This window comes from Tricharina praecox (genome assembly GCF_024521635.1).
Source record: "Tricharina praecox strain CBS 144465 chromosome Unknown BZA05scaffold_22, whole genome shotgun sequence".
NCBI lineage: Eukaryota > Fungi > Ascomycota > Pezizomycetes > Pezizales > Pyronemataceae > Tricharina > Tricharina praecox.
The window spans coordinates 298,424-318,401 of NW_026250424.1; the positions used below are offsets into that span (position 1 = coordinate 298,424).

Sequence of the window (19,978 nt, forward strand, 5' to 3'; positions counted from 1 at the left end):
AACGATCCGGAGGCGACCCCGGCTGATTAGTATACTTTTTTTTTCTTCTTTCTTCCTCGATGATGATGATGTCATCCCACGTCCGCGTCTTCCTTCCATCAATCCATGCAAGCCAGAAATGGAAAGATTGCCACCGATTTTGTGGGTTCCGAATGCTTGGTACCGACTGTTTCCTGAGAGTTGTCTAGGTACCTTGTATGCACGGTATGTAGGTACCAAGCCTTGCGAGCGAGCGAGCGAGCTGCCGGCGACGTGGCACCGACGGGCTGGCTGGCTGGCTGGCTGACTTGGCTGGCTGGCTGAGGGAGGATTTCGAATTGAAGCTCGATTCCTTCTCCACATAGGTGGGTACTCTACCTAGAGTAGATGCATCGACTACTTCTGCGTGCATACATACACACATACGGATGCATATGCAGAGCGTGTTGTACCTCGCCCAGGATGGGAGCGTCTGGGGGCGGCCTGCATGCCGCGTGTCGGATACCAATGGTTTCCGAGACTCGGGGTCGGTACAGGATCTGTTCCGGTTCCGCTAGGGCCTTAGGAAACGGGCTGTGTTCTGAGTCCACTGGGGGCCGGGGGCCGGGGCAGCTGAGCTGAGCTGAGTTTTTGCAAACCAGCGGACGGAGCGGGGCCTGATGGGGAGCGCAGATACGGTGATGCTGGTGGTGGTGGTGGTCGTCGACGTCGTCGTGGTGCTTCGGGGTCTCTGAAACGCCCCTTGCGTGGTCTCCGGGGATTGGGGATTGGGAACGCATGAACGGTATACGGCGATGGGGGGGCGCAGCAATTGAGTGATTCGTGTTCGTGTTGGGTGGAGGGGTGGATGGGGGTGGATGGGGGGCTAGCAAGGAGTGGGAAAAGCTAGGGGGAAGGTGCGCGGTTGTTGCGGTTATTGGACGACTTGCGGCGTCTGTCGCTGTTTGTTGGTCGTGGAACTTTGCGGATTTTCGGCACGGATTCAACTGCTTCCGTAGTTCTAGACCGATTCGTCTGGGGTTTTGGTTCACAGGGCCTGACTAGCAGGGCCTTCCACACATATTCGGACCCTCCCCGCATGTTCGACTCCCTGATTTTGCGTATGAGTGTTGGCAACATTCCAGGTACAGACATACATCCTGTGGACAACGCTGCGAATTGTGGCCTATCTCCTACAGGCACGGTCTCGGGAAATAGAGCAGAGCAATGTGCACTATCTACGATGTCTGGTAATTGATGTTCGGTATGGCGCAACTTCCCATTAGGTAGGATTATGCAAACCTAACCCACAATCACGCCGATGGGAAGTCGCGCCAGTAGGGGGTAGCAAATGCAACTCCGCCGCCATGAGGGTCGATCGATGGGCTGTGGCTGGGATTCATGGATACGATCATTCGGTTGGTCCCAATTGAAAGTCAACCATGCGAGCGCACGTAGCCGCGGCGAAAGATCATGGACGTGTGTATAGTACCGAGCCCCAAAACTTTATATGAGCGTTCGTGGTGAGATAATCACGGGCTTGCAATCGGCCGGATCACCCTACCTCACTCACCATTACTAGTACTACCGCCGCAGCCACTTCCGCCGCCCGCCGACTTGGCTGTCCCCTCGCATGCAGTCAATGATTAAACAAAAATAACAGTAATAATGGCTGTCCCATCGGAAACACAAATAGAGGCACAGAGTATTGCGCACTGTGAACCGGCGTCGCTTCCTGCTTCTCGGTGACTCCAAAGCTGCCCCCGTGACTGCCCGGCGTCAAGCCTGTTCAGAGCGGTAGTTAGTACAGGTACTACATACCATCACCACCACCACCATCACCACCACCACCACCGCCAACATCACCACCACCACAACCCATGCCGATTTTACCATGTGCATGCTGCCGCAGCTCACGCCCAGACTCGTTACCCTACTCTAGTGTTCTGTCCGGCCAGCCTTCCGTTCATCATCCGGATCCCGCGGAGTCCGTCGCTCCAGTAGACGATTGTCCGTTTTCTCGCCCGGCGCTGTGCGTGGGTGTGTGTGCATAGTACCATACTCACATATGTGAACATTTCTATTGTCTAGAAGTGTACAGAAGAACACTTCCGTCTCCATCCGAAGCTCCCAGCCTTCATCTTTAAATCTTTGTTCTGCGCCCGATTCTACTCGGATGTCGCTCCAACCTGTCTCGTCACAATTCCGTCTTCCATTGTCCTTCTACTACGTTATCCGCCCGCCGCTTCGACACCCAATATCTCACCGGTGTTTCGGCTCCTATCCTTACCCAGATCTCTTCAGCTCTAACGTCGAACCTCCAACCACTGCCTACACAGCCTGTTTCAGAACGAAAATCCCACTCCACTCTTGCCCCATTCCCATCTGTCCATCTGCTCCCATATTGGCCACTTTTCCCTTTGAAGCACAGCTGCAGCGGTGCATCACTGCCTCCTGTGGTTGGTCGCTCCTCCGGATCCACGCAACTTCCGCACCTGTGCCGCGCGTCGCCAAACCTGACCATCCTCGCACTGTGGGCTGGTATATCAACTATCAACTTCCTACCTAGTTAGCTCGCTCGCTCGAAAACCCCCAGCCCGGCACCCCAGCACAACAACCACCACTGCAAACTACCACTGCAACCATAACCCTCCCCCCCCGGCTCGAAACTGTTCCGCGAACGTCATATTTTCTCTTATCCTCCCAACAACGCCCCCCCAGGGTACTTATAAGTCGACACCCTCCGTTCACTATTTGCATCTATGGGACTTTTCGGACGATCAAAAAACAGCAAGGAACGAAAGGAAGCGCGCAAAACACTGAAGCACTTCGAGAAATCACGAGCCTCAAAAATGACCTCTACATCGGACCCGTCGAAAGCCATTCACGAGCTGCAACCTTGTGAGTTCTACTCCACCTCTCTCATTTTCGTTATCTTAGTGTCTCGTGGAACGAGATTGCGATCCTCTGCACGGAGAATTGGGAGGTGTCTCGCTTCTGCGTCAAACCATCTCCTAGTGCGTGCATGCGCTCAGCCCGTGCACACAGGGCTGACGAAACGGTTTGTTTTTTGCGAATTCTAGGGCAGGTCAATCAAGAAAAACCACAGCAAGGACTCTCGTCGCTCTCGCACAAAGATGTCTGGGGACGCGAAATCGGTACGAATTCCTCTTCCCCCGTATCCACGCGAAAAACGGATCATCTCCGGTAACGCGGGTTTTTGTGTGCGCGAGTTCTAACGTGTGTGTGCTCTGCAGCCGAGCCAGATCTCACAAACCCCACGAGAAGTAGATGGGAACGTCCGCTGGACACGATCAGATCCTTCCAGGAGGCGGTCGATAGAGGTTATAGGCGCTCTTACTACGGTGCTGAGGGTGGGAGCCTGCGCACTTGGGGTCGAACACGGTTGGCTAACGGGGGTTTGCTGTAGATTTGCCGCTGGCTTCGAGTCCTCCGTCGCAGGCCGGACGCAGTGTGCGAAACGACCACCATAGGAACGGAGGAGGCGGAGGCGGACATTACGATCACCCACACATGCCCAATCGCATGGGAGGCTCCGGCACACCTATGACAAACAAGTACGACGCTCCCCCTATGACGGATCAAAGTGTTCCCCGGGTGCTAACGCGCTCTACAGCTCCCACGAGGAATTGGCCTCCTTCGGTGCGATGTCGGGTCGAGTCGCTCTCAACGATAACCTCGTCGCGGGCAGCTCGGCAATGCCGGGGCACAACCGGGCACGAGGACATTCTGGCGGCTCGGGCAATGGAGGATACGCCGACACCGGATACGGCGAGTCGGTAAATCACCCCTCACGAGGAGGTTCGGCAGGGAACGCAGAAGCGCCCTGGAGAGACAACGAAAATTCATGGGGACCTACGAACGGGAACGCATACCCTGTCTCTCCCGGCGGAGCTTCGAACCACGGCGGCAATCCCTACACAGGCCAGTCCTCGAATCTACCGCCCCAGCAGCAGCAACAGCAACAACACGCACCACAGCCCCCAGCTGTGAGGCCTGTGATCAGGATGTCGGCTTCGAATCCACCACCACCGCCCGCGGAAGAGGACAAAAAACGAAAGAGCTGGCTCGGGAAACGCTTCAGCAAAAAATAGACGGGATATCATCTTCTTTTTGTTCATCGTCCACGGCAACCGGGAGTGGGGGTGACTTTGCGGTAATCAGGGGCACATATTTGGAGATTTCATAGATTTCTGGGAACCTCTACTGGTTTTTTTTCCTCTTTTTTCCTTTTTTTGTTGTTGCACATCGCCGATACCAACATCGATCCGGTCTGTCGGAGCATTTACCTACGTCAGATCTGTTTCTACCTCTCTCCATTTTCCCATCGTTTCCTATGTCCTTTCAAGGAGCGGGTTTGGTTTCGGCTTGATTTTTGATTTGGGTTCATGATTTGATTTGATGGATGGGTGGAGGGTGGAGTTTGTCTGTTTTCTTGCTTGCTTGGTTTGGTTGGTTGATTGGGTTTTTGTGATGGGTGTGTTGGTGGGTGGTGTGTACGATTGACGCTGGAAGCTGAGCTGGTCTATATGTATGTGGAAGCGCCTCACCATTTCATTGATTTCATTGATTTCATTGATTTTGCAGATTTTGGGGAGGAATGGGATTATGGGATTATGGGATTATGGAATTACTCTACCGGCCGGTATCTACATATGATACTAGTAACTATGCGGGACGGAATTCCTGCCACAATTGTAACATCTACTATATGTACATACATACAATGTATCTCGGTCCCTGCATCATCATCATACGGTACCATATGTCCATTTGTATGCGGTACAATGCACCTGTATGTGCATTGTGGCATGGCATAGTATGGTATGTGTAATCGAATGGGCACGCACGCATTTTGCATTGTACTCGTACATACGGACGCCGTGAAACGGAATTTGAAACAGCATGTGGGACAAATACAGGCGGAAACACATTACGGGCGTCGGTGGTGGGTGGTGAATAGTGGGCGTCGGCCGGTTGCAGCTCGAGTGGAGATGTGCATTAGAGATTGGGAAGGGGCGGGGGACGGGGCCCCTGGAGACTTCCGGGGAGATTGAAATGAGGAGATATGATGTATGTATATACGATCGGAAGTTTGGCGCATGCGGGTTGTCGGTGTTGGTGGTATGCACTGGTACTGGTACCTGATTGGCGGTGCGGCGAATCCGGAATACATACCAGGTAGGAGGGGTGTGACGGAGGGATGGTGGGATGTTGGGACATGGGGTATCACTCGCATAGGTACAGTGCCGAGGTCGGTCGGTCTTTTGAAATCTTTGCAGGCGAGCGGTACAGTGTGTGTAAAGAATTGCCATGATTCACCTATGGTCTACCATCGTCTAGATACCAAGCACATGATGTACCGATATGTACCGGTATGTAGGTAGGCCACAAGCAATTAATGTCTAAACAACAAAAAAGGCGATATGTCTTTCAGGGGACTACGGTACTGCATTGAGCCGAGCCGACTCTCGGAGCCGAACCGCGGAAGGGATGAGGAGATGCGTATATTACCATGTCCTAGCATGCGATTGATGATTAGATGAAAAACAACAGCGGTCTATTCTTGGCCAAGTTCCAACAGGGCGCGTCTATGTATGGAGCGGCATTCCTGCTATGTACATAATGGTCTGGTCAAGCCAGGGAAGGCGGACGGTGGTTATGTTTGTATGTATGGACCAGCCGACGACCGTGTACGGGATCTAGGTCTGTCACTAGATCATCGACGGTCACTCGGCTTTGAACTTTCAAATCGTTGCTTCGTTTTACGTCGGCAAGGCGGTGGTTGCGACTTCGAGATCCGAGAGCTCTTTGCGGACGAGTGGTACAGCCAGGCCATCTTGGGAATTGATGTGGGCAGGCGGATCTCGGAGGTCGCTGAGGAAGACGCAGCTAGTGAGGCGTCGGGGTGGGTGTTGAGGAGCGGGAAGAAAGGTAGGCGGAGATGAGGAGGATGAGGAGGAGGAGGAGAAGATAGGGGACGCCGGGGTGAAGGAGGAGCGGGAGTCCTCCCACAACTGTTCCTCCCTACACCCTCTTGCATGGCATCTCTTGACGAGGAGGCGGAAGGTAGAGAGCAGAGGGCAGGGGAAGCTACGACGGGCCACCTGGCGAAAATTGGGTTGGACAGTGGACAAGGAAACGGAGTGTCTAGGTACATTGCCATGACCTGAAAATTGGTGGCTCCGAGAGATGCACCAGGCTCCTACGCTTGAAATAGGACTGTATGGGGAAAAGCAGGAGAATTAACTGCTTCTTCGAATCGTTTTTGACGGGCTGGCTACAGCCTGAAAGAGTGCTCAGCGGGAAGCAGCCCTGCAGAGCTCCTTAGTCATACGACCTGGCCAACACATTAACTGCAGTTATAGGAATGAGCTGGTTGATAGGAGAGAACGGTGGAGGTGGGATATGGCGATTGAGATCGATTACCGGGGCCCAGGCAATATACAGATTGCACTAGGTGTGGGAACTCAGGACGAACCTAAGCAGGGAGGAGTAGTTACGGATGATTAAAGGGTGTTCATGATAAAAGTGAGTGGTAGCGAGTAACGTCTAGGTTCAGACGGAGTTTAGGAGCCTCACTCCTGCGCCCAAAATGGCATATATGGCAACGGGCATGCACGGACGACGTAGCCTTACGTAGTAGTGGTCTGGCACTGGAATTGATCTCGGTCGTCTTCCTCTCCCAGCAACGTCCAGTTATGCAGTGCCACTCGATCGAGTCTGCTCCAGATATCCACCATTGGTGGCAAAGTAGCATACCGGGAATGGCAGTAGAGTTCGATCCGCGGACAAAACTTCTCGAAGAGCATCTGGTGAGAAATTGGCATCGGAAAACCAACAATCCCTCTCAGCATCTCACGATCCAACACCGCTCTTAGCCGATACCTGTGCCGTCCAGAGCACGCCCTCTGCCGATCTTCGTCTTGCGGTTGGGTCTCCATCCTTGGCAAGGACGCAGCTTATTTCGACGCCCACCACAACTGCTGCTGCGTGGGGCTGCCCGAACGAGCTCCAATTGTGGTGCTGGTCCCCCCGCAGCTCAGAATTTGCTCCTGCCTGGTAAACGGACCAGGAAGCATGTAGGGCGGCCTCAGTATCGGGGGTCTGGGAGTAGAAGCGGCGATCCGACCAGCAAATCAGAAACCGAAGCAAAAGCACAGGCAAAAGTAAAAGCAAAAGCAAAAAAAACAAAAAAAAAAATGTAGTCGAAAATGGATGGGAAAAAAAAAGGGCCACACTTTACGCTGCACCGGCTTGCTTTCTCTTGCTGACTTGCCCAAAGGTTGATCTTTCCATCCCTGGCACAAAGAACGAAGCCGAAAACGATTGAACGAAAGAAAAAGGTGGGGCTGAACCGTTGCCCCTCCAGTCTTGGCGCACCCACAAACCGAATTTTTTTCCACAACCCACGCCCACACAAAAGCCTGGCTTCTGTCTTCCTTCGAAAGAGAATCTCCCTCCTCACCTCCCCCCAACACCACCTCTTCCTACTCCTCCTCTCCCTCCTCACCCTTCTCCACCTCCCCCTACACAAAAAACACATTTGCCAATATGTCTGAGGGAACCTACGAGGGTGCGATCGGTATCGATCTTGGTACGTTTTTACCCCGCAGAATTCCTACAGAAACTGGCTTCTCGGAATCTTTCCGGTGGGGTCGATAGGTTCTTGATCAATTTGCTAACTCCGTGTGAATAGGTACCACCTACTCCTGTGTCGCCGTTTACGAGGGCAACGGTGTCGAGATCAGTACGTAACAAGCGCACCGCAGCAGCCAACCCCACAATGCAACCACATATGGGACTGCTTTTTTTTTACCCAGCATACGTTCGGCTTTACTGACTCTAGATGATCTGCAGTTGCCAACGAGCAGGGTAACCGTGTTACTCCTTCTTTCGTTGCCTTCTCCGAGAAGGAGCGTTTGATCGGTGATGCCGCAAAGAACCAGGCTGCTCTTAACCCCCGGAATACCGTCTTCGACGCCAAGTATGTTGTCCGCTATCATTGACTCGAGAATACCGTGTCTCGTTGGAACTTTCGAGCATATGTGCTGATCGACTTTCCACAGGCGTTTGATCGGACGGAAATTCGATGACCCTTCGGTCACCAAGGACATCCAGAGCTGGCCTTTTAAGGTTATCGAGACCGCCGATGGCAATCCTAAGATCGAGGTTGAGTACCTCGGTGAGACCAAGCAGTTCACTGCCCAGGAGATCTCCTCCATGGTCTTGATCAAGGTTCGTACTCGGATGCATGCAGACTTTTAGTCTACAACAGCGGACTGACGTGGTTTTCCCACCCAACAGATGAAGGAGGTTGCCGAGGCCAAGCTTGCCCAGACCGTTGAGAAGGCCGTTATCACTGTCCCCGCCTACTTCAACGACAACCAGCGTCAGGCTACCAAGGACGCCGGTGCGATTGCTGGACTCAACGTCCTCCGTATCATCAACGAGCCCACCGCCGCTGCTATCGCTTACGGTCTTGGTGCTGGAAAGTCGAGCAAGGAGCGTCACGTTCTGATCTTCGACTTGGGTGGTGGTACTTTCGATGTCTCCCTTCTGCACATCCAGGGTCAGTGTTCCATCCTCCAATTCGTATTTTCGGGGTACTGACATTATTACAGGTGGTGTCTTCACCGTCAAGGCTACCGCTGGTGACACCCACTTGGGTGGTCAGGATTTCGACACTGCGCTGTTGGAGCACTTCCAGAGCGAGTTCAAGAAGAAGACCAAGCAGGACATCTCTGACGACCCCCGTGCTCTCCGTCGTCTGCGATCTGCCTGTGAGCGTGCCAAGCGCACTCTCTCTTCGGTCACCGCCACCACCGTCGAGATCGACTCCCTGTACGGTGGTGAGGACTTCAATGCCTCCATCACCCGTGCCCGTTTCGAGGACATCAACGCCTCCCTCTTCAAGAACACCATTGCCCCCGTTGAGCAGGTCCTCAAGGACTCTGGTATCCCTAAGGACAAGGTTGACGAGGTTGTGTTGGTCGGAGGATCCACCCGTATTCCTAAGATCCAGAAGATGTTGAGCGACCTTTTCGACGGCAAGAAGCTCGAGAAGAGCATCAACCCCGACGAGGCTGTTGCCTACGGTGCTGCCGTCCAGGCCGGTATCTTGTCCGGAAAGGCCACCTCTGAGGAGACTGCCGACCTTCTTCTGCTCGATGTCTGCCCTCTCTCCCTCGGTGTCGCCATGGAGGGTAACATCTTCGCTGCCGTCGTTCCCCGCGGTACTACCGTCCCCACCCTGAAGAAGCGCACTTTCACCACCGTCGCCGACAACCAGACCACCGTGCAGTTCCCCGTCTTCCAGGGTGAGCGTGTCAACTGTGAGGACAACACCTCCCTCGGAGAGTTCACCCTCGCTCCTATCCCCCCCATGAAGGCTGGAGAGGCTGTTCTCGAGGTCATCTTCGAGGTCGATGCCAACGGTATCCTCAAGGTCACTGCTACCGAGAAGTCTACCGGCCGTACCGCCAACATCACCATCTCCAACTCCGTTGGAAAGCTTTCGACCACCGACATTGAGAAGGCTATTGCCGATGCCGAGAAGTTCAAGTCTACCGACGACGCTTTCTCCAAGAAGCACGAGGCCCGGCAACAGCTCGAGTCGTACATCTCGAGGGTTGAGGAGATTGTCAGCGACCCCACCATGAGCCTGAAGCTCAAGCGCGGTACTCGCGAGAAGATTGAGGCGACTCTCAGCGACGCTATGGCTCAGCTCGAGATTGAGGACTCTACCCACGAGGACCTCAAGAAGAAGGAGCTTGCCCTTAAGCGTGTTGTCACAAAGGGTATGTTTTTCTCCCGCTGAACTCCATCCGTGTTCTGCTTGCTAACTTCTGCCTTCTAGCCATGTCTACTCGTTAAACAACTCATCAATCTCTTTTCTAATCTTGCTGTTCTGTGTAATTTTTCTTGCGGTTTTTCATTGGGTGTTTCTCCAAAAGTTGTTTCTTCTTTCTGTCCAGGTGCCAGGTGAATCATCTCTTTTTTTTGGCTGCTGGGTTCGGAAGGTACAATGCGATGACTGGTGGGGACAAACGGGTTGGGTTGGGTTTGGTGTTCTTCGAATACGTTTCTACGATTCCGGGCTCAAGGAAGGCAAAAGGGTATCTAAACGGTTACGAATTTTCTTGGGCTCCAAAATAGAGATGACTAGCGGTTACTATATCGTGTGCATCCGTGAAGTGCAAATGGAAGCTCCCGCGTCCGTGTGTGCGCTGTAGATAAGTACTCATGCCGGTGGTTTTCTGTGGCTTTCTGGTAGCGGCGGCGGACGGTGATAATATGGCCACGTTTCCAGGGTCCGAGCGTGTAAATGTTGCCCATGTGTCCCGACGGCGGCCATCCCCGCAATGATTGGTGATGAGGTTGGGAAAGGTGAACGAACGGGAAAGGGGAATGACGTTGGTTCCGGCTTGGCATTGGCATGAAAGGGACGTGCTGTCTTGTGCGTGAAAATTATTTGGTTCCTTCCTTCTCTCTTCACACACAACAACACATCATCACGATGCCGATTCCCATCTTCGGCGAGGTCTACTACAACGGCCTTGGGGCTGTGCCGGGACTTCTTCCCGTGCTAAAGCTTGTGCCTTGGCTAGCTGTGCTGTATATCCTCAAACTGTATTTCAACGGCACCTATAACGAGAATGTGCGGGTTATGCATGGCAAGGTCGCCATCGTCACAGTACGTCTTACTTCCTTCTTCTGGATGCTGCGGATGAACGCGTTTTAACGGTGATAAAGGGTGGAACATCAGGCATCGGCCGACAAGTAGTGGAGGACCTCGCCTCACGCGGCACCCAGCTGATCCTCCTCGTCAAAGACACTACCGACATCTTCACTGTGGAGTACATCGAAGACCTCCGCGAGCGCCACGACAACCAGCTGATCTACGCGGAGCAATGCGACCTCTCGGACCTCTACTCTGTGCGTCAGTTCGCGACAAAGTTCATCGACAGCTCGCCACCCCGCCGTCTCGACATGGTCGTCTGCTGCGCCGGACTGATGGCGCCGCCGTATACCCCCCGGACCACTACGAAAGACGGGGTGGAGTCGCATCTAGGCATCAACTATCTCTCGCATTTCCACCTCTTGAACTTGCTCAGTCCGCTGGTTAGGGTGCAGCCCCCAGATAGGGATGTTAGAATCATCCTGGCGTCGTGCTCTTCGCACATTCTCGGCGAGCTGGATCTCAACGATCTGCAGTTCCTGCGTAGAAAGTACCCTTCGTCCCGTCCCTGGAAGTGCTACGGCGCAGCAAAGATGGCCGTTATGATCCTTGGAATCGAGTTGCAGCGCCGCATGGTGGGCTACAAACGCCCCGATGGTGAAAAGACAAACGTTAAGGTCTACAATGTCGATCCCGGAATGGCGAGGACCCCCGGCACGATGAGATGGTTGTCGCTGGGAACGCTCTGGGGATTGGCGCTGTACATCATCATGTGGCCCGTCTGGTGGCTCGTGCTCAAGAGCGGTGATGCAGCTGCGCAGTCGTTCTTGGCCGCTGCGATGAGTAGGGACTATGCCGACAACGAGGGTGGGAAGCTGATCAAGGAGTGTAAAGTCCAAGCGTATGTCTCCCTCTATATCCACTCCAAATTATGCCTCACTAACACCCCGTAGCTACCGCAAACCCGAAATTGCCGATCCCACAGTCGGCAAGCAGCTCTGGGAACTAACCGAGAAGCTTATCGAAGGGCTCGAGAAAGAATCCGCCAAGAAACGCGCGGCGGCAAAGAAAGCTTCCGGCTCCGTTGAGGAAATCGTCGACGAGGCGGAACAGGATAAGGAGCTGAAGGAGAAGCTGCGGAAGCGAGCCGCCGAGCAGGCGCGCAAGAAGAAGCTGCTGGACGATCTCATCAAGGAGGAGGAGGCGAAGGGTGCGATGTTGGATTTGCCGCCAAAGGTCGTGCCAAAAGCGGCGCCGAGCCCCACACCTGCCCCGGAACTCACGGTACCTGATACCCCCGCGAGGAACACTAGGAGTAGGAGCAAGACTCCGGCTATAGCCGCCCGCGAGGAGGAGACAAGTCCGATTAGACGCCCGGAGACGTCCGGGACGGCGAAGAGCGCGGCGAAGAGGCGGACGAGGAAGGCGTAGATGTGGTGTTTCTCTCTGGTTTCTTCTCCCTAGATAGCTGGCTGGGTAGATGGATGAGGGTGCATGGGATGGCGTACATATTTTTGGGTTGGGTGTGCTTGTTTGCTTGCAATATATTATTATGATAGACTACATGTACGCATCCTGACGAATAGATGACTTGCATGAGCTCCAGAATTGAGGCAGATGAGACAGGGTAATGATCCCATCACGTCACGGCCGGCTTATTTTTGAGCCCCATTTTGCGTTACCCCACATGTTCATAATGGGGGGATGAGAGCGCGTGTGCTTGCTATCTACTCGTGCATAAACGAGGGACCCTGCCGGCCTTGTGTGTGGTTGCTTACTGGCCCACTGAAGACCGTCCTCGCTCTCTCCATCTTCACCTCCTCACTGTCTCTCACTCAATTAACTATTGTTTCGTATCCTTTTATCCCTCCTTCAAGCCCTGTTTGATACCCCGGCGCAGTACAAGTTCCCTCAGCTTGTACCATTTAGATACACCCTTTCAAATGTTAACAATGGATCCTCCCGACGATGCGGACTGGTCCTGCATCTTTGTTCACGCGGGAGCTGGATATCACTCGCAATCGAATGAGCCACAACATCTCCAAGCGTGTGCATTGTAAGATGCTGCATTCCCTTTGTGCTTGCGGGGGATGAGTGAATGGCTGACAGTCATCTCCGCAGGGCCTGCAAAGCAGCCATGGCACTCCTTCGAAACGGTGGCTCCGCCGTAGACGGCGTCGAGATGGCTCTTCGAAGCATGGAGGACAACGAGATTACCAACGCGGGCTTCGGCAGCAACCTCTCCCTGGACGGAACGGTTGAGTGCGACGCCTCGATCATGGAGGAGAGTGGACGGTCCGGTGCTGTCGGAGCGGTGGATAGTGGGTCCCCCCCCTCCCCCCCCCCCCCCCCCCCACACACACACGCACACACACACATCACACATCACACGCGTACTGGTACGGGATGGTTGATTGATTCCGCGTGTACCCGCCCGCAGGCTTCAAGAATCCGTCGGCGATGGCCCGTCTGATTCTCGACAACAGCCGCCGTCCCATGTCGCTGAAGCGGGTTCCTCCCATTCTCCTCGCCGGCCCGGGCGCAAAGCTCTACGCCAGCCAGTTCCACTTCCCAATCATTCCCAACGACGAGCTGGTAAGCCACAGCGCACATCAGCGCTGGCTGAAGTGGAAGCGCGAGCTCGACGGCCCCCGTGGCGCTGGATCTTCCAACTCTCGCTCCCGCAGATCGAGGTCTAGATCCAGGGGTCACACGAGGAGAGACTCCACGGATACTCAGCGCTCCTCGGTGTCGAATGCTACCGCTAAGGCAGAGGTTAGGGAGGCGGATGCCGTGCCTGAGGATGCGGATGCCGTGCACGAGGATGCGGATGCCGTGCCCGAGGATGAGGACTTGGTTACGGATACGGTAGGCGCGATCTGTGTTGACCGCTGGGGGAGGGTCGCTGCCGGGAGTAGTTCTGGGGGGATTGGGATGAAGTTCCGAGGGAGGGTCGGGCCAGCGGCGTTGATTGGTGTAGGTACTTGGATCAGGTCCGACAACGATGGGACGGTGGTAGCTACTACTTGCTCCGGTATAAATATATCTTCATGGGGTTCCTTTCTTCGCTAATAATTGGGGCCACTGCAGGTACTGGAGAGCAAATGGCGCACACGATGATCGCCTCGAAAGCCGTGGAGCGCATGTTCGAGTCCGATGATGAATTCAACGGCCTCAAGATCGCAATTGAGCACGACTTCATGGGTTCGCCCTCTCATCGTCCTATTTCTTCACCCAATCCCGCTAATGATGCTCCATGTTAGGCTCCAATGTCGTTCAGGAATCCAATATGTCATCTGCTGTTGGAATAATGGCCATAAAATTCGACAAGGTGGCCCAGAACAGACGTATTCACTTCACCTACGGGCACACCACGGACAGCATGGTACCTCACTCCAAGCTACCAGATATTTCGTCCCACTAATAATCGGGTGATCGTGGTGCGCAGGCATTGGCATATCAAAGTGTCGCGATGAGGGATGCGGACAGCATCATGTCACGCAACAAGCGGAATCCCAAGGCCTGCATGGGTGGAGTGTTGGTCCCCATTCTACCGACTCAGATAACCACAGGATGAGAAGATGCAGGCTCTTCCCTCCCCTCTATTGATTATCCAAACAGGCATGCCACGCCAACAGGTGAATTTCTCCTCCCCTCCCACTGCAAGATTGTTGCTAATGATAACGACAAGATGGCTAATGACCGAGTAAGGCTAGACCTTCGTCTGTTAAGTTTGGCATTCGAAGGGTTGTTTGCTCTTGTGGTAAGTTTTTGCTTTTGGATGGTTGGTTTCCGCCTTGTAAATCAAGTGTGGCAGCGCGCAGGCAGGAGAGGAAGTGATGGAATTGTTGAGGCCTCTCTTCCCTTCGCAATGAGCTGTGATGGACTGGTTTATGTACATCATGGACAATGGAGCAGTGATCAAGTACGGACGTCAAGCGCAATCATTTATTCCCAGCTTGTCCAATATATAAAAAGTGCATAGATATCAATTGACCCCCATCAAAGCCTTCAACGTCTCGACGCCCAATCCAAGCACTTCCGGCTGTCTAGTACTCTTGAGCGCCTCCCTCAGCACCTCCACGCCGCCCTCCTTCTTCACCTCATCTACATACGCCCCAGGTCCACAGACCAGATTTTTCAGCACCACAACCCCCCGATGCCTCATCTCCTCGCCCTCCTCACTCACCATCCCCAGCACGATCTTCACACCCCTCTCCCTCTTCACCACCGCTTCACAGGCCTTGTCCCACTCCGTCAGCATAGCCAGCGCACCGCCGGCGGCTCTCCTCGTCGCCAGATCCTGCGCATCCGCGAGCGCAAGGAGGATATGCAGTCTATTACTAGCGGCGGCCGAGCCATCGGCAAACTTCGCCACCGCCGTGGGCGACGCCATGAGGTTGCAGATCAGCTCGACCGTGGCGCGCTGGATCATGACGTTATCGTTCAGCAGCAGCTCCTCGATCTTGGTCCATGCCAGGCGGATGATATGGTCTCGTGTGGTGTCCTCGGTTGACGCTAGGTTGGTGAGTGCCAGGAGCGCCTCGAACAAAGGCATTAGGTCCTTGTGCTCCTCGCTGTCCTCGAGGAGATGGTACAGTGGGCGGATGGCGGAGGAGATGGCGAGCTGCGAGGAGAAGACGTGCGAGGGGTTGACGGAGACGAGGATTCGTGCGAGGGCGTGCGCCGAGGTGCGGCGGATTGCGGATTGCTGCGCGGCGTCGCTGCCGTTGGAGGTGGTGGAGGAGTAGAATTTGAGGGAGAGCTTGACGCCGCCTTGGGATGCGATGAGGCCGCGGTGCTTTTGGTGCTTGGATAGCGAGAGGAGGATGTGCGAGATTATGCCGATGGCATTGGGCGTAAGCTTTTTGCTACAAGCTACGAGGGCGGGGATGATGTCGGCGTCGAGGAGGGTTTTACAGCGCGGGGTTACTCGCTCGTCTTTGTCTTCGGGATCCAGGCCGACTTTGGCGTGCGGTTTGGTCTCGGCGTAATTCTTGAGTTGAGCTACTTTTTGCTGCTCTTCGGAGAGGGTAGGTGCGTATGCCGTGAGGTTGTTGACCACCGTCAGGGCGCCAAACATCACCGTTGGTTTTCCGGACGAGGACTGGAGGGTTTCGACCAAGCTGGTGACGAACTTCTTGTCGCGGATCAACATCTCCTTCACCGAACCCTTCAACGAAGTATACGCCAGTCCCTCCACCGACGAATCTCGCACCTCCGCGTCGGATGTCAACATCATCCCCTTAAACACACTCGCAAGCTTGTCCATATCCTTCTGCTTGACATCTTTCCCTTCTCCGGGAGTGTATTTGACTTTCGCCAGGACCACGGCAGCTGTGGACTTCCCCTGATCACCACTCTTCACCAGGGCCTCCAGGTACTCAGTACAATGCGTGGCGATATAAGTCCGACAAGTCTTATCCACGCATGCAGCACTAAGCATATCCAGTGCTGCAGCCTCAACATCTTCCGGCCGCGCCTGCAAACTTGGTACAATCCCCTCGACAAACCCCTCAGTCAAAAACAACGTCGCTGCAAACTGTGGCACAAGCGGAAATATCGCGGCGGCGACCGAATACGCCAGTCTCAGGTCCTCATCCTCATCCGCCGCTAGACGAAACGCAACAAACTTGCCGATCATACTCTGTCCGACATCACCGGCGGCGTCCGCGAATTTGGCGACCCCAAGAGTGGCGTGAGATCGTAGTTCAGGTGGTGAAGTGGCATCGAGGAGGTTTAGTAACTGCTCGAGTCCGGATTGTGAAACAAAGGGGTGTAGCTCCTCCGCTTTACTCGCCAGTAGCCGTGCAACGGAGCGCGCAACACATAGTCGACGGTCCGACGTCGTTCCGGCAAGTCGTGATAGGAGCCATTTGAAGCATTCGCGGAGGCAGTTCGAGTGGGTACTGCTGTCTTTCTCCCACGCACTACCATCCAGCAGAACCGCAACCACACCGTCAATCGCCTCTTCCCCCAGGGTATCAAACACCTTCATCACATCCTCAATCCCACCACACAGTTTCAACGCAACGTGCTCCCGTGCACCTCGTGAGACTCGTAGAAGTTCCCCCAGTAGCTTTCCGGCTAGCGGCGCGGTGGGGGTGGACATAAGCAGCTCTAGACATTCTACCGTTGTGTCGTTACGTAGCGAGGCAGCGTTCGGATCGCGGAGTAATCGGAGCGCCTCGTGGCCCGCCGGTTCATCAGAGTTGATCACGCATTTGTGGATAAGCTTTGATGTCGGTGGAGTGTTGGCATCTTCTTGGAGGACGGCGAAGGTCGAGAGGACGATTGGGTTCTGGGGGGATAGGCTCAGAGCTTCGCGCAGGAGGCGGACCGCATCCTACACCAGTGAGTGGATGAAGGGAAACCGGAGGAAATGGGAGTGGTACCTCTCGTCGGTTGGCCTGGAAATGCTCGAGTGATGTTGTGGCTAGTGATGCAGCACGAGTGTCTTCGGGAGTCATTTGGGGTGAAATTGAGGGCGGGAGTGGTGGGGTGAGGTAGGGTGCTGGGGCTCAACAGCTGGCTGGGAAGGGATTCGCATGAACTGCTAGTTAGTACCAGTAGGGTACTATGTAACATGTGAGTAGGTAGCAGAGAGCTCCAGCCATTTGGAGACTCGAGAGCTCGTTCATTCGTCTCAAGTTCTCTCCTCCTCCACTACTACCACCACCACCGATTCCTCCTCCTCCCCTCCAAACCCAACCGCAGAGCGACATGGAGACCGTCGATGCCAGTGCCCATTACCAAGGCGTTATCGGTATTCTTGACCCCCTTTGACTACCATCCCGGCCCCACTGATAATTCCTCCGCGTACCAGAGGACAAACCCTCCATCCTCGTCGTAATTCTCGACACGAACCCTTTCGCCTGGGCAACACTACACGATGAACTACCACTCCAGACCGCACTATCGCACATCCTCCTCCTCCTAAACGCGCACCTCAGCTTCTCACACGGAAACCAAGTAGCCGTAATCGCCTCGCACACCAAAACCGCGTCCTTCCTCTACCCGGTACCTCCCTCCAGCACGCCAACGTCCACCCCCAGCCTACCCGCCGCCGACCCACTACGCGATGCGAACAAATACCGTCTCTTCGCGCAAATCGAGCACACCGTACAAACCTCCCTGCGGACGCTCCTTTCCTCAACCGCAGCCACAACCCTCGAGGGCACCAGTGAAACAATGATGTCCGGCGCGCTGTCGCTCGCGCTAGCTTACATCCACCGGAGCACAACCGACCTCTCGCCCACCACCGGCGCTACTACTACCGCGTCGGCTCCGCGAGCGGGGGATGTGGGATCTGCAGGACCGTCGATGACCGCTAGGATGCTCGTCGTCTCCGTCTCCGGTGACCTGGCGAACCAATATGTCTCAGTGATGAACAGCATCTTTGCCGCCCAACGGCTACGGGTGCCGATCGATATCTGTAAGATCGCCGGAGACACGGTATTTCTTCAGCAGGCGTCGGATTCGACCGGTGGGATTTATATGCAATTGCAGCATCCTAGGTCGTTGCTGCAATACCTTTTGGTGGGCAGCCCAAACTTCTCCATGTTGCTTCCGGAAACTGACGAGTGCGAGTAGTCCTGCTTCATCTCAGATCCAGCGACCCGCCGCCATCTGATCCCCCCAAGCCAGATCAACGTCGACTTCCGCGCCGCATGTTTTTGCCACAAGCGAGTGGTAGATATCGGATTCGTGTGCTCGATATGCCTGTCTAGTTGGTCCCCCCTACGTCCCCTCCCCGGTTCCGTGATATCACGCCCAGTCAATTTAGTGAGATGAAACAACGGTTACGCCCACACAACTCGAATGATCCTACCTACACGACATCCAGGACTGCATTGCCTTGGTTATAGCTTGAGTCACTGACGGCAAAGCAGTATTTTGCTCTCCCCCGAAGGGTGCGATATGCACTACGTGTAGCAATAAGCTAGATGTTACTGCGCTGGGCAATTACGGGGGTAAACCGGCGGTGGTGCTCATGAAGAAAAAGAAGATTAAGAAGGGGAAGAAAGGTTTGAGTGAGGGCGGCTCGCCGGTTTGTGCTTAGCCTGGAAGTCCATGGATAGAGGACTTGCAGTCTATGCTGCGAAGTATGGGTCATATGTGACCGTCTTTTGGGCCTCGAGATGGCCATTCAAATCATTGTTCACGGTACCTCACTCGCTACGCTACCAGTTGATGCAGTACATCAAGGAGCTAGAATACAATGTCGCGGGGCCTGGTCAACATAGACGTGTGGTAGAGTAGCTTAATCAGTACGGGAAAAAATGTCGTATGGCAAGAGCAGCAATCCATCATTGCACTCAACCTCTCCCTCGCGGTGGAATCAATCACATCCCATTGTAGAAAGCATCCATCGCCCAAACAGAGCAACAACCGAGTCTAATAGCTCCACTATCCACCCTTCTACCAGTTCATCCGACACTTCGTCTCGAGCTCGGTATGGAAGTCTGGCAGTTCGTAGACGTTGTCGTTGCCTACCCAAACCCCAACGTTAGCACGGCCTCCATCATCCCACCCACTCCCCCGCGGACATCGCAGCCCATCTCCCCGTAGCACTGACCAGAGTAGATATCCTCCCAAGTAATATCGCAATCCCTATTCTCGAGGATATCCCTGTGGAGGTTGCTTGGGCCACCGAGCTGGGCGGGCTTGTAGTCGTTGCAGAAGCTGATCTCCATGCCTCTCCGGATGGGCTCCGCGGCGCCGTAGAGACGGCGCAGCCCCTCCATCTTCAGCGACATCTGTGTGGCGTCCCAATTCTTGAGGCGCGCTTCGAGCGGGTGCCGGTTGTTGAGGTCCGCCGCTATGCGGTGCGGGCCCTGCGTGCGCAGACTGTCGCGGACCGAGGGTGCGCTGGGCGCGGCGGTGCCGTCGGCAATGGTGCTGACCTTGGAGGCGTGCGGGGCGGCGGGAATGATGCGGAGGGACTATGCTGGTTAGCTGGAGAGTGGGCGGGGGCGGGAGGTGGAGATACCATGGCGGCGGTGGTTGATGGGGGTGATGGGGGTGATGGATTTTTGGTGGTCGTGGTGGTGGTTTGGAGGTGTTGATGGAGACGGGCAAGCAAGCCAAAGCTTAAGGTTGAAGGTGTGCGGGTTGTGTCACTAGTGAGTAGTCACGTGCGTGGAACGAGGGAGATTACATGGAGAGCAGTTTTGTTCTGCTCACTAGTATTTACCGTCTATCATACAGCTCCATACAGCCCGAATCCATCAGCAGCAGCAAAACCACTACATACACCAACCAGAACGAAGAAAACATAACAGAAAGAAAATCTCCCCACACCAATCATGCCTACAT

General features: G+C 54.7%; 8 protein-coding genes across 8 annotated transcripts; 5 read left to right on the forward strand and 3 right to left on the reverse strand.

Moving 5' to 3' along the window:
• Nucleotides 1–1,523: 1,523 nt before the first annotated feature.
• BZA05DRAFT_420729 (uncharacterized protein) lies at nucleotides 1,524–2,036 on the reverse strand (the record flags this gene model as incomplete). The annotated part of the gene is made up of 5 exons (XM_051485660.1): nucleotides 1,524–1,579; nucleotides 1,675–1,743; nucleotides 1,780–1,861; nucleotides 1,896–1,988; nucleotides 2,025–2,036. 5 exons carry the CDS (start codon nucleotides 2,034–2,036, stop codon nucleotides 1,524–1,526), a joined length of 312 nt encoding a protein of 103 aa, XP_051337097.1.
• A 588-nt stretch (nucleotides 2,037–2,624) lies between these two features.
• BZA05DRAFT_129610 (uncharacterized protein) lies at nucleotides 2,625–4,291 on the forward strand. The gene is made up of 5 exons (XM_051478776.1): nucleotides 2,625–2,859; nucleotides 3,042–3,116; nucleotides 3,216–3,332; nucleotides 3,389–3,536; nucleotides 3,596–4,291. The coding sequence occupies exons 1-5, from the start codon at nucleotides 2,721–2,723 to the stop codon at nucleotides 4,071–4,073; spliced, it is 957 nt and encodes a 318-aa protein (XP_051337098.1). The 5' UTR covers nucleotides 2,625–2,720; the 3' UTR covers nucleotides 4,074–4,291.
• A 3,242-nt stretch (nucleotides 4,292–7,533) lies between these two features.
• On the forward strand, nucleotides 7,534–9,799 carry BZA05DRAFT_341145 (heat shock protein 70 family; the record flags this gene model as incomplete). Its single annotated transcript, XM_051480990.1, has 6 exons — nucleotides 7,534–7,576; nucleotides 7,679–7,729; nucleotides 7,840–7,966; nucleotides 8,049–8,217; nucleotides 8,287–8,551; nucleotides 8,604–9,799. The coding sequence occupies 6 exons, from the start codon at nucleotides 7,534–7,536 to the stop codon at nucleotides 9,797–9,799; spliced, it is 1,851 nt and encodes a 616-aa protein (XP_051337099.1).
• A 630-nt stretch (nucleotides 9,800–10,429) lies between these two features.
• Nucleotides 10,430–12,260, forward strand: BZA05DRAFT_356879 (uncharacterized protein). Its single transcript, XM_051481421.1, has 3 exons — nucleotides 10,430–10,675; nucleotides 10,735–11,561; nucleotides 11,614–12,260. The coding sequence occupies exons 1-3, from the start codon at nucleotides 10,499–10,501 to the stop codon at nucleotides 12,089–12,091; spliced, it is 1,482 nt and encodes a 493-aa protein (XP_051337100.1). The 5' UTR covers nucleotides 10,430–10,498; the 3' UTR covers nucleotides 12,092–12,260.
• A 106-nt stretch (nucleotides 12,261–12,366) lies between these two features.
• On the forward strand, nucleotides 12,367–14,610 carry BZA05DRAFT_475896 (nucleophile aminohydrolase). The gene is made up of 7 exons (XM_051488221.1): nucleotides 12,367–12,716; nucleotides 12,782–12,981; nucleotides 13,101–13,694; nucleotides 13,751–13,864; nucleotides 13,924–14,045; nucleotides 14,109–14,298; nucleotides 14,352–14,610. The coding sequence occupies exons 1-6, from the start codon at nucleotides 12,604–12,606 to the stop codon at nucleotides 14,235–14,237; spliced, it is 1,272 nt and encodes a 423-aa protein (XP_051337101.1). The 5' UTR covers nucleotides 12,367–12,603; the 3' UTR covers nucleotides 14,238–14,298; nucleotides 14,352–14,610.
• A 1-nt stretch (nucleotide 14,611) lies between these two features.
• Nucleotides 14,612–17,200, reverse strand: BZA05DRAFT_356888 (myosin-binding striated muscle assembly central-domain-containing protein). The gene is made up of 2 exons (XM_051481422.1): nucleotides 17,056–17,200; nucleotides 14,612–17,006 (listed from the first exon to the last, which is right to left on the reverse strand). Exons 1-2 carry the CDS (start codon nucleotides 17,128–17,130, stop codon nucleotides 14,649–14,651), a joined length of 2,433 nt encoding a protein of 810 aa, XP_051337102.1. The 5' UTR covers nucleotides 17,131–17,200; the 3' UTR covers nucleotides 14,612–14,648.
• A 47-nt stretch (nucleotides 17,201–17,247) lies between these two features.
• BZA05DRAFT_129746 (TFIIH subunit Tfb4/p34) lies at nucleotides 17,248–18,832 on the forward strand. Its single transcript, XM_051478777.1, has 4 exons — nucleotides 17,248–17,426; nucleotides 17,487–18,199; nucleotides 18,254–18,389; nucleotides 18,553–18,832. The coding sequence occupies exons 1-4, from the start codon at nucleotides 17,384–17,386 to the stop codon at nucleotides 18,720–18,722; spliced, it is 1,062 nt and encodes a 353-aa protein (XP_051337103.1). The 5' UTR covers nucleotides 17,248–17,383; the 3' UTR covers nucleotides 18,723–18,832.
• Nucleotides 18,833–19,130: 298 nt separating this feature from the next.
• On the reverse strand, nucleotides 19,131–19,727 carry BZA05DRAFT_405812 (proteasome maturation factor UMP1-domain-containing protein). Its single transcript, XM_051484432.1, has 2 exons — nucleotides 19,653–19,727; nucleotides 19,131–19,605 (listed from the first exon to the last, which is right to left on the reverse strand). The coding sequence occupies exons 1-2, from the start codon at nucleotides 19,653–19,655 to the stop codon at nucleotides 19,153–19,155; spliced, it is 456 nt and encodes a 151-aa protein (XP_051337104.1). The 5' UTR covers nucleotides 19,656–19,727; the 3' UTR covers nucleotides 19,131–19,152.
• Between the last annotated feature and the right edge of the window lie 251 nt (nucleotides 19,728–19,978).

What these genes read in the sequence shown, in the direction of transcription:
- BZA05DRAFT_129746 (XM_051478777.1), top strand. Translation starts at nt 17,384, where the DNA reads ATGGAGACCGTCGATGCCAGTGCCCATTACCAAGGCGTTATCG. An exon ending in CCATTACCAAGGCGTTATCG is followed by an intron (nt 17,427 to 17,486) that starts GTATTCTTGACC and finishes TCCGCGTACCAG; the next exon opens with AGGACAAACCCTCCATCCTC. An exon ending in CGTTGCTGCAATACCTTTTG is followed by an intron (nt 18,200 to 18,253) that starts GTGGGCAGCCCA and finishes GAGTGCGAGTAG; the next exon opens with TCCTGCTTCATCTCAGATCC.
- BZA05DRAFT_475896 (XM_051488221.1), top strand. Translation starts at nt 12,604, where the DNA reads ATGTTAACAATGGATCCTCCCGACGATGCGGACTGGTCCTGCATCTTT. An exon ending in AATTGAGCACGACTTCATGG is followed by an intron (nt 13,865 to 13,923) that starts GTTCGCCCTCTC and finishes GCTCCATGTTAG; the next exon opens with GCTCCAATGTCGTTCAGGAA. An exon ending in GGCACACCACGGACAGCATG is followed by an intron (nt 14,046 to 14,108) that starts GTACCTCACTCC and finishes CGTGGTGCGCAG; the next exon opens with GCATTGGCATATCAAAGTGT.
- BZA05DRAFT_356888 (XM_051481422.1), bottom strand. Translation starts at nt 17,130, where the DNA reads ATGACTCCCGAAGACACTCGTGCTGCATCACTAGCCACAACATCACTC. An exon ending in TCCAGGCCAACCGACGAGAG is followed by an intron (nt 17,007 to 17,055) that starts GTACCACTCCCA and finishes TCACTGGTGTAG; the next exon opens with GATGCGGTCCGCCTCCTGCG.
- BZA05DRAFT_356879 (XM_051481421.1), top strand. Translation starts at nt 10,499, where the DNA reads ATGCCGATTCCCATCTTCGGCGAGGTCTACTACAACGGCCTTGGGGCT. An exon ending in GCAAGGTCGCCATCGTCACA is followed by an intron (nt 10,676 to 10,734) that starts GTACGTCTTACT and finishes ACGGTGATAAAG; the next exon opens with GGTGGAACATCAGGCATCGG. An exon ending in AAGGAGTGTAAAGTCCAAGC is followed by an intron (nt 11,562 to 11,613) that starts GTATGTCTCCCT and finishes AACACCCCGTAG; the next exon opens with CTACCGCAAACCCGAAATTG.
- BZA05DRAFT_129610 (XM_051478776.1), top strand. Translation starts at nt 2,721, where the DNA reads ATGGGACTTTTCGGACGATCAAAAAACAGCAAGGAACGAAAGGAAGCG. An exon ending in TGTCTGGGGACGCGAAATCG is followed by an intron (nt 3,117 to 3,215) that starts GTACGAATTCCT and finishes TGTGCTCTGCAG; the next exon opens with CCGAGCCAGATCTCACAAAC. An exon ending in CTCTTACTACGGTGCTGAGG is followed by an intron (nt 3,333 to 3,388) that starts GTGGGAGCCTGC and finishes GGTTTGCTGTAG; the next exon opens with ATTTGCCGCTGGCTTCGAGT.